The sequence below is a fragment of the Conger conger genome, chromosome 6, assembly GCF_963514075.1.
Source record: "Conger conger chromosome 6, fConCon1.1, whole genome shotgun sequence".
Classification (NCBI taxonomy): domain Eukaryota; kingdom Metazoa; phylum Chordata; class Actinopteri; order Anguilliformes; family Congridae; genus Conger; species Conger conger.
Window position 1 is genome coordinate 32,109,713 of NC_083765.1, and position 10,715 is coordinate 32,120,427.

Sequence of the window (10,715 nt, forward strand, 5' to 3'; positions counted from 1 at the left end):
GAAAGACCCATTTGGACACTGTGATATCCCTTAATCCAGCGGCCCCCAACCACCGGGCCGCGGACATGGACCGGTCCGTGGGTCATTTGCTACCGGTCCGCACAGAAATAATTAATAACTTATTTTATTTCCTATCAGTTATTTTTATTTTATTTATTTATTATTTTATTTCCTTATTTTATTGATCAGTCTGAAAGGTGTTTTATTTTGGAAAAAACGACCGGATTATCTTCCAATTACATCCGTTTTGCCTACGTGCTTTACGCATGTCAAGACTTGTCAAGGCTTGTCTCGGTACACGCGATACCCCCAACATTAAACCCACAAGATAGCTAACCTGAGTAAAAAACAAACGCCTTTGGGGAGCTTCTTTGCAAAGGGGGAAAGGCCCAACGAGGAGACAGAAGAAGATCCTACAACTACCAAGAAAAAGAAAGCTGCATTTAACAGACAGTACCAGGAGTCCTACTTAAAATACGGTTTCATCGCGACCGGTGATTCTATCTTTGTGAAGCTGGGTTTTCTGCAGTGACGGCAACCAAAACAAAATTACGGAGTAGACTAGACATAAAGAACACACTTCGGGTGTCATTGTCTCCGATTACCCCTCGATGGGACCTTCTTGTTGCAAAGAAACAAGCTCAGGGCTCCCACTGATTCAGCGTTATGGTGAGTTGTATTTTTTATGCACTTTATATTTGTTTTTATGCCGGTCGTACCATTTTATTTCGTTGTATTTATCCCCCAAAACTTGGAAGGCCAGACCGTGAAAATATTGTCTTTCATGAAACCGGTCCGTAGCACAAAAAAGGTTGGGGACCGCTGCCTTAATCTACCCCACGACAGTGCCTATGTCCCAGAGAGTGGGGATTTGACAGACACTGAGCCATTGCATTACGTCTGCAGAGCTATAGTGTAAATCAGCCATATTTTATGTGCCAGGGGCATTTTACCCACATGTTTCTGCTGAAGCGCTGTTATAGACTTGTGTTGTAGGAGTATGGGACTTGGAGTTGTATTACATTGGGGCATGTGCATTGCTGTCATGCTGGCGGCCTGTAGCGTAGTGGTTAAGGTAAATGATTGGGACCCGCAAGGTCAGTGGTTCTAATCCCCGTGTAGCCACAATAAGATCCGCACAGCCGTTGGGCCCTTGAGCAAGGCCCTTAACCCTGCATTGTTCCAGGGGAGGATTGTCTCCTGCTTAGTCTAATCAACTGTACGTCGCTCTGGATAAGAGCGTCTGCCAAAATGCCAAAAATGTAATGTAATGAATGGCCCGATGAAAGTGAGTGCACTCATTTGTAACTGCCTGCCAGTGCTGTTCCCTTTTGATGATGTAGGGCTTGTTGGCATTCACAATAGGTGATGAATGTTTGTCCTGCTAACCACAGAGTGGAATAAAGATAGCTTTTCAAATTTTCTGATTGCCAAAACATTTATGTTGGATAGTCTCCTGTGTTAACTGGGAACCAAATATCAGTGAGTCGCTAATGACATTGTAATTTCTCTGATCACATATGACAACACATTAAAGGTGGGTTGAGTAATTAAGCTAAACTTACTTCCTGTTAACATGATGAGTAACCACACTATTTAGCTAGTTTGTTGTCACCACTGAAGATTTGTTTGTTTGGCTAAATAATGGTCACCATGGGAACACAGTAAATACCTTTGTGACATCATAGAACTATGGACTCATTTCAAATTCCATGGTTTACATTTCATAGTTTACATTTGATAATTTGCAATCATTAATAATTTCAGAGATTAAAAATTGTGAAAAACATCTGTCAATATATGTCTGGAATGTCAACTGTTCGAATGGTAAGAAGCCGTATACTAGACCAAATATAAGTGAGTTAATAAGCCAGTTTAAGTGCAGTCAGGTGGGTACTGATTTACTTTCTTCAGGTGTTGATATTTCAAGTGATAAACAGTTAACTTGAATTAAATCTGGCCTTTATTTGGGAGTACAGCATGTCATACCAGGGACATCTGTGTCTTTCTTTTATTTTGAATCTACAGTGGCTTCAGAAAGTATTTAGACCCCTTCACTTTTGTCACTTTGTGTTGTAGATTTCATTTTAAATGTATAAAATTGGTATTCTTGGTAAGCTGTCAGATTGGATGGGTAGCTTCTGTGAACTTCAGGTCTCTCCACAGATGTTTTATGGGTTTAGGTCTGGGCTTTGGCTGGGCCACTCCAGTGTTGTCCTGGCTGTATGCTTAGGGTTATTGTCGTGCTGAAAGGTGAACCCTTGCCCCAGTCTGAGGTCGTGTGCATTCTGGAGCAGATTTTCTTCAAGGACCTCTGGCTGTATTCATCTTTCCCTCAATTCTGACCAGTCTCCCTGTCCCTGCCGCTGAGAAGCACCCCCATATCGTGATGATGCCACCACCATGCTTCACCGTTGGGATGGTATTAGCCAGGTGATGAGCAGTGCCTGGTGTTCACCAGACATCGTTCTGTCCAAATGTTCCCCATCTCTACTTAGGACTTCCGAAGGTTTTTAATCACCTCCATGACCAAGGTCCTTCTTGCTTAATTACTCAGTTTGACCTGACGGCCAACTCCAGGAAGATTTCTGGTGTTTCCAAACTTCCTTTTCACAATTACTGACGCCACTGTGCTCCTAGAGACACTCAAGGCTTTAGAAATAGTTTTGTACCCTTGCCCTGATCTATGCCTTGCCACAATTTTATCACAGAGGTTCCTTGGCTTCAATTTGCCACAGGTGGACTCCTATCAAGTTCTAGGCACAACTCAACGGTAATTAAATCAGACAGGATGCACATGACTACACTTTAGAGTGCCACAGCAAAGGGTCTGAATACGTGTGAGAGATTTCATTTTTTGATTTTTAATAAATTCGTATTTTGAAATAATTAATCGTCATTATGGGTTATTGAGTAGATTGATGGCCCAAAATGGCCATTTATCATGAAATGTACAGCACAATCAAGTGTAGTGAATGAAGGGGTCTGAATACTTTCTGAAGCCGCTGTAGGTATCTTAAATATGAATTCTTACCCTTGTGTATTGCGTATTGTTACCCTTCTAAAAGGAATACAGTATTTCCAATCCAAAGAATTTAATATGCTCTGCAGCACTCTTCAAAGAACCTGAATGGTAATGAAATTAATTCACACTAGACTAAATTCTTAATTAATCGTTCTGTGCAGTATAGTAATAAACTCAGTGTGTGTGCAATAATAATTTCAAAAGCGCTTCATTATATCATGTTGCTCATTCTCAGGATGTGATAAATACTCTAGTCCAGGACAATAGGGCGTTTGCAGAAAAGCTGGAGGAGCAGTTCATTCGAGGCCAGCTAGTCGAGAAGATGCTGGTCAATGCTCAAAAAGTCATGATCGGAAATACACAGGAAATCCAAGGCCTAAAACAACAGCTCTCTCTGAAAGAGAACGTCCTCCATCAGGCAGAAATGGAGATCTCTTTGATGAAAAGGGTGAGTATTTCATGTCATCTGTACAGAACTTTTGTCAAAGAGGCACCTGGGTGATCTTTCCAGTTAACCCAATATGCTGTACATTGTACTGATGTTAATAGATATTTGTGTATAAATGTATGATTTTAAAGTGTTTAAAAGCAAACATACTAGCAGCAATTAATTAGCGAGGAATGTGAAATTGAAGGCAAGATTTACAAAGGTCCTGTGTGCTGGGAGTCTCTAGGCACTGCCACTGACGTGTGTGGTTGAATCTGATTTTCTTCAGACATATGACGGGAGCATGCAGGATAATATGAGTTCAGTGAGTCTCGGTTCTCAGGCTGATGAGCTCAAACAAGTGGAGTCTCTGCGAGTTTCAGAGGAAGGACTTCCTCTCTTCACCAAGGGTCAGGGTCTAGTGCTGTCCATGCTGAGTTACTGAGATGGCAGAGAAACATTTAATTATCGTTTCAATATATCTCAATTGGGGGAACATTTTGTGCGTATTAAGCTTGGTCTAGAAATAGGCTTAATCTTCATCTGCAAAACTTGCCCTTTATTTTTTTGTTTGTTTATCTTTGAACAGCATTATATATTATATTTAAATTGCATAGTTGCAACTTTTTATTTGGTTCTTCACGTTGTGACGGTTAGACAAGGACAGGGAGAGAGATGCACAGCTCGGCTCGCTGAAGGAGGAGATTAGGGCACTGAGGGAGGAGAACCAGAGTCTACAGACCCTCTTTACTAACACTGAGAATGGAAACACACCTCTGAAAGAGTCCTTTTCCCAGACTCAGATTATCAGGTGAGTGATAATCAAAATAGATCAGACATAAACTTATGCATGGCACCTCCAGCGACAGCATTAAGCCCTATTCACATCATTCCCTTAGTTACATTTTATATTACATTACATTTTTTTAGCAAATGCTTTTATCCAAAGCAATGGACCATAAGTTATTACCAAAGGTTGAAGTATCAACTACAGAACACTGGTCAGATAAGGAACAATTCGCATTAAGAAATGTTCTACAGCCATGAACGTCTCATCTAGTTCACATGGTAAATATAAGCTAAGTCAGTAGCCTATGTTTTACACCCCTCAAATCATGATCATGGGCAGAGAACAGCTGCTCATCCCCCCTTCTTTTACCTGGGAATCAGGAGTGAAGCCAGCCAGGCCAATCAGTAGCACTATTATGTTACCTTGGAGGAAAAAAAAAAAAAACTGATTTGAGGATCCCTGTTTTACACTGTTTCACACAAGCTGCTGTTCATTGCAGGCTTCAACGTGAGCTGCAGGACCTCCAGAGACTGCAGCTCAAAGACGTGCCCTCTGAGTCCCCACACTCAGGGCTCAAATCTCCCATCGGGAGACAGCTGGGTTTGGACGACTCCTTCCTGTGGATGCAGCTGGACGAGGGGGACAGAAGTCCCTCCAGCAGCAGCAGCACCTCCCAGTGCCGGGCGGAGAAGCAGGTCCTGAGCGGGACCGCCACCCCCGACGACTGCCTGTCCATCCGCAGCCTCTCCTCCAGGGTCAGTGTGCAGGGTCCGGGGGACCTGTGCGCCTCCCCCAAAACCGCAGCCCCGGCCAGGGAGCATAGCGCCCTCCAGAGGCACATCTCCGAGGCACAGACCCTGATCATGGAGGTGGACACCTGCATCCAGGATTCCTTTCAGACCCGGGTGCAGGAAGACGTGCTGACCAGGGTAATCACACTTTCGCTACAAGTGCATGTCGCTCATTAACATCCCTTTGTGTGCTATTATTGCACTTACTGTAATAGTCAGCTTGCTGGTGCCTCATACACCTTACTGTCTTTTAGCTCATTCTGTAACTGACCACATAGATTTTGCATGCCAGTGTACATTCCATTTCCGCATAGTATTATCTGTTTAATGCAAACTTCTGTTTTACAGCGGGTCAGTAAGGATGTGAATCTGAAACTAGGATATGAGTCATTCTAATTATTGACCTTCACAGATCATACAAGGATAAGCGTTTCGATAAAAAAAGTATCATATTTAAATATTGTTAAATATGGCAACTTTAAAAGAGCACAAATTACATTAAATGACCTTGTTAAGAATCCATTAAACACAGCTAAAATAGCGATAGCATATTTCACAGTAATACTACTAGGTTTGCTATAATGTCAAGACTTTCATCATTAGTTTCATACTTCGCGGATAAAAGACATGCACCCTGTAAGAAAGGGTAAGGAGTGACCCTGGGGTGTACAGAACAGGATATTTAAACAAAGATAGGGTTGAAGGAGCCCTGTCCTTAATATAGCTGTATAGCATGATAAACTCAGACACCTGGGTCCTTCAACAGCAAGCTGGCTCTGGTCAGGTGAGGGTGTGATCTGGGGTTGCTAGTTTTGTCAAGGCTAAGGCAGAGGATTTTCCCTTCAGAGTGAAGGTCTTTCATTTTCAGGGTTTTTAATGTGAGATAGAAAATGTAACAGAAGCACACATTTTTGGATGATAGTTGAGCAATTCGTTTTTTTGTGATTCATTTTTCCACAGCTCTACAGCTGTGGACAAAACATAATTTTTTCTTCGGAGATCTTAAGAGATCCCCAAACATGTCTGGTTAGGTTATCCCTGCATTTTCTTGCAAGAAGGAATCATTTGGAGGCTCTTCAGATTTCATAAGCCTCTTATTTTCATGGTCATGTTTGTGCTTTTGCGTTTCAGGCGGTAATTGAGTCTCTAATGCAGCAGAATCAGGCTGTAGCTCAGGAACTGGATTTGCAAACGGCACGAGTCCACGAGCTGGAGGTCATGCTTGCTGACGCTTATGAGCAAAAGGCCGTGGCGGTGTCTGAGAGCCAGACAGCCATGGAGGAACTTCAGGACTTCATACGTGGCAGAGACAAGCTCCTCAAAGTAAGTTGCCGTTTACTCTGCGCCTTCTCTCATTTACGTTGATATTGAAATGGACCTGACTTGCAGTTTATGTCTCCTCCATGCTATAGGAGCTGAGCGAGGACTACAGTCAGCTGAGGGAGGAGAAAATCCATTTGCAGAGCTTTTTCTGTGACGATGGGCACGGGACTGCGGTCCTGAAAAAGTCATTTCATCAGAGCCACCCTCAGATAAACAAGTAAGCAATGTCTAACAGAAATTATGTGTAGTCATCTTTATATTTGCTTTATTCTCCGCTATGAGCCAGTGACTGTGTTGCACACCACAGGAGGGTCAGCTTAAATCAGAGCTGTGTCTGTATGATATAATGTGTATGCGTCATGGGCTGTGTGTGTCTGCCATATTGATGGGAGGATATAAAACGGCTTATGTGACTGCACCTACAGTGTCCCCACAGCAGACCAAAACAAATAACTTTTTGAATTGTCCACACTGGTGTCTTGTCTACAAAGATGCTAAGTACAATGCTCTCCGTGTCCACGTCATGCTCTAGTTATGATTTGCCGGTTGAATCATCACACAGGCTGGTGTTGGTTTTAGGATGCAGGGTGAGATAACGGAGCTCCACAGAAGGCAACACACAAGCAGCTTAAGCAAGCTGTACCTCGGGCTTAAAGCTCATGAAGAGAGGGAGCTCAGTCCTCAAGATGTGGCTTCGGTCGTTCTGGACCTGAATGAATTTAGTTCATTTCTGGGAGGAACCCTGGACGAGCAGCACCAGAACTCAGCACCAGAACCTGGACCTGCAGCTGCTGAGGGAGCCACACGCCTGAGGAAAGAATACAAGACACAGACATTTAAAGTATAACTGACCCATCATTATGTATTCATTTACTTTTCTACATCTTCAATGTGTTATTAAATCATTCATATGGCTTTTATTTGTTTGGGTTTTCTTTCATTTTATTGATTATTATTATTATTATTATTACTACTTGTCTTTAATATTTGAAATGAATCACTTTGCCTGCCCAACCCTGTTCTTCCATCCTGTAGGTTTTCATTCAAATCAGTGTGGCACATCTGATTCTACTATTCATCAGTTCAAGGAGATCTCTAGCTGTTGAATCAGCTGTGCTTTGTTAGGGTTGGAGTGAAAACGATGTCCAGGAGCAAGGTTGGGTAGCTCTGTCGTACAGGCATATATGAAGCAATTTATTAATGACCAACAGGTGGCACTGTGAGTTATCTAGTGATTACAGGGTAGTAGGTGGTGCTGTGGTTCACACAAGTAGCATCGGGTGATACAGGTTTTGCATGGGTGACACAATGAATAGCGGGCAATGTAGGTGGTGCTGTGATTGACACAATGAATGTCATGACACAGATGGAGCTGTGGGTGACGGTGCATATCAGGTGGTGCAGTGTGTGATAGTGAATATCAGCTGACAGAGGTGGTGCTGCTGTTGACAGTGAATCTCAGCTTTCAGAAAGCACATTTTTTATGAATCCGGTTCCTGAGGCAAATAAACATTTACTTTCTTTTGTGCATTTTCTCCATTATACCTAAAATAGAACGCATATTTGGGTCATTAGTAGGATTTGGATATTTTTAGTTGAAATTCTCAGCTTTATGTTCTAATAAAGTGGCTAAACTGGATCAGATCATTTAATGCATTTGTATCTACTCCATTTCAGTGCATGAATACTGTCACAACGTCTCAGAAAAATTAGTAGAAGGTATTTAGACTTACACAGAAAGGTGAGTCTGGAAGTCTGGTGAGTCATGGTTTCCTATAGAAATATCCACAGGCCTTCCAAACATTGACAGTACACATAATTATTAACTATGAGTACTTATACAGCCTTTGAAAGCTTCAAATAAACACTGACCACAAATAATGTCATGTATGTATATTCTGTCTGTTTTTTCAGTCAGTCATACGCATGAAAAAGTTCACGCCAATGCAGCACTAAAAACATACAGGATCTCAACGAAAAACATTTTTAGAGAAAATAAAAAATAAACCAAGTTACTCACAAGCACTTGTTTTCTAACTTTCTAAATATACACGAGCAAGAATTGGTTGGCCAATGAAATAATTAATGTCAACGTATTGGCAAGTCACAACAAACACGTGGTCCTAATGTTTTGAGGAGATTAAATAGGCACCATTCCAATCCAATATTACTCCATGGTGCCTGTTTTTTTTATTTAACCTGTTCCTTTTTTTCCCCAAGATAATATTATTTAAAATGCATTGTGTCATATCAAATCGTAATTAGCATCAGAGTATATCTGGATTGGGTGCTCTAGTTGGCTTGTCACTGTGTTCTTCATATCACTTTTTATATGCGCTTATTGCCTCTTTCTGTGATGCCTATGGATAAATGCATAAATTATTGATCAGTTAATGCAAATGGTAATTCGCATTATTTTTCCCTCAATCTGAATTCTTTTAAATAGTATATCCTTGTGTTGACTAAATTCAAGTGGTTCAGCTGTTTTTCAGACCAGAAGTCAGAATAGGGAAGAAATGTGATCTCAGTGACTTTGGCTGTGGAATGGTTGTTGGTGCCAGACAGGGTGTTTTGCCTATCTCAGACATTGCTGATCTCCTGGGATTTTCAAGCAAAGCAGTCTAGAGTTTGCAGGGAATGGTGCGAAAAACTAAAAACATCCAATGAACAGCAGTTCTGTGGGCAAAAACATGTTGTTAATGAGACAGGTCAGAAGACAAAGGCCAGACTGGTCAAAGCTGACAGGAAGGTGACAGTAACGCAAATAACCATGCATTACAACAGTGGCATGCAGGAGAGCATCTCTGAACACACAATGCTAGATAGTAAATGTAAATTAATTCATCCAGGCTGCTCCCAGACAATTGCTTTGCTATGTGTGTTATTTGTTTGAAAGATGGAAAATGTTTTAAGCCATAAAAATGTCAAACAAAATAGATTATAGATTGATGGATGCATTTCACTCTTCTGACCCTGAAATAGCAGCCTTCTAATTTACCTGAGTCTGTATCTGCATCAGTTTCTTTAGGCTCTGTACCACATCCTGATGAAAAACATAGTGTGTACACATTGGTATTGGCACACACAAAATGTTCTGTGTTAATTCTGCTATAGAGTTCATATGAGTACAATAGGGATCAAAAACCCAGACTGGTTGGATAAAACTAATCAGAGTTAATCTAACACTGAACATTTTGTTGTGTAGCTGTGTAGCTGTTGCAATATGTGGGTGATGTAGTACTGCTTGCGTATATGTTGTGCAGTTGTTGAAGTGAAAGGGTTTCAACACATCAATAATGGCATGAAAACACGCACAAAATAGCATAGGAAACTTCCTTCAAATCATCCTCATGTAAAATGACAAAATCAATATTGTATGTGTGTTCCTGTACAATATATGCTGACTCGCCCATCAGAGATCAATTTGTTGGCATGCTTCAGTTCTTCATGATGGTGTCATTGAGCAATTTGTCAGGCACTGCTGTGTGCTGGAACACTTGGCTCCCTAGGTTGAATGCCTATACATTATTTGTTTTGGCACACAATACTGCAGAAATTGATGTATTGCACATTTGTTACCTTGATTTTGTTTATTAAGTGGTTTGTTTAAAAATCCAATTTTGGCTTTAAAAGATGACCACTGACAAATTTCTGCATTAGTTATCAGAGAGGCTTCTGCTGTTGAGATGTAACTGTAAACATGTAAACACGTACTATATTCATTTAAAATAGGAAGGTCTCTGATTTTAATGTTCTTTAACAGCTTTTATAGTAATATATATTCACCAATGTGTTATGGGTATTCAGTAGTGTTTATGAATTTGATTGCTTTTGGGCGACAGTTTGCACTTTGCTCAGGGCGACATTAGCTCAGGTGGTCTGGCAGTCAGAGGGTTGCCGGTTCGATCCCACCCTGGGTGTGTCGAAGTGTCCCTGAGCAAGACACCTAACCCATAAATGCTCCTGATGAGCTGGTTGGTACCTTGCATGGCAGCCAATTGCTGATGGTGTGTGAGTGTGTGTATGAATGGGTGAATGAGGAGCATCAATTGTACAGCACTTTGGATAAAGGAGCAATATAAATGCCAACCACTTACCATTTTGTGTGCTCTCTAAAGGCACAGTTTGATTTAGATGGAAGACAATATGTTTTTGACTACAGTGTTTGATTTTGACATAGAAGTTTGAGGTTTGTACAGGTCAGTGTGAGATTTTTTTTTTTTTTTTTTCGTGTTTGCAGTTTTGGGAAATTGAGCATCATTTCAGGAAATGTCTAGTTAAAACTGCAACATGTTGCGACAGGCACGCTTCCGCTACGTGTTCACTCCGCTCCAGGGTTGATTTTTGACGTCGTGGTGC

The 10,715-nt window shown here is 41.3% G+C and overlaps 1 protein-coding gene across 2 annotated transcripts; it reads left to right on the forward strand.

Moving 5' to 3' along the window:
* The first annotated feature begins 7 nt into the window (after positions 1–7).
* LOC133130881 (uncharacterized) lies at positions 8–7,272 on the forward strand. Of its 2 annotated transcripts, XM_061245832.1 has the most exons (7): positions 8–669; positions 3,261–3,473; positions 4,110–4,263; positions 4,742–5,171; positions 6,165–6,356; positions 6,446–6,573; positions 6,936–7,272. In XM_061245832.1, the coding sequence occupies exons 4-7, from the start codon at positions 4,866–4,868 to the stop codon at positions 7,201–7,203; spliced, it is 894 nt and encodes a 297-aa protein (XP_061101816.1). In that variant the 5' UTR covers positions 8–669; positions 3,261–3,473; positions 4,110–4,263; positions 4,742–4,865; the 3' UTR covers positions 7,204–7,272. The 2 variants fall into 2 exon arrangements, with proteins under 2 accessions (XP_061101816.1, XP_061101817.1); XM_061245833.1 differs by lacking the exons at positions 8–669; positions 3,261–3,473 and having other exon boundaries at positions 3,815–4,263.
* The last annotated feature ends 3,443 nt before the right edge of the window (positions 7,273–10,715 follow it).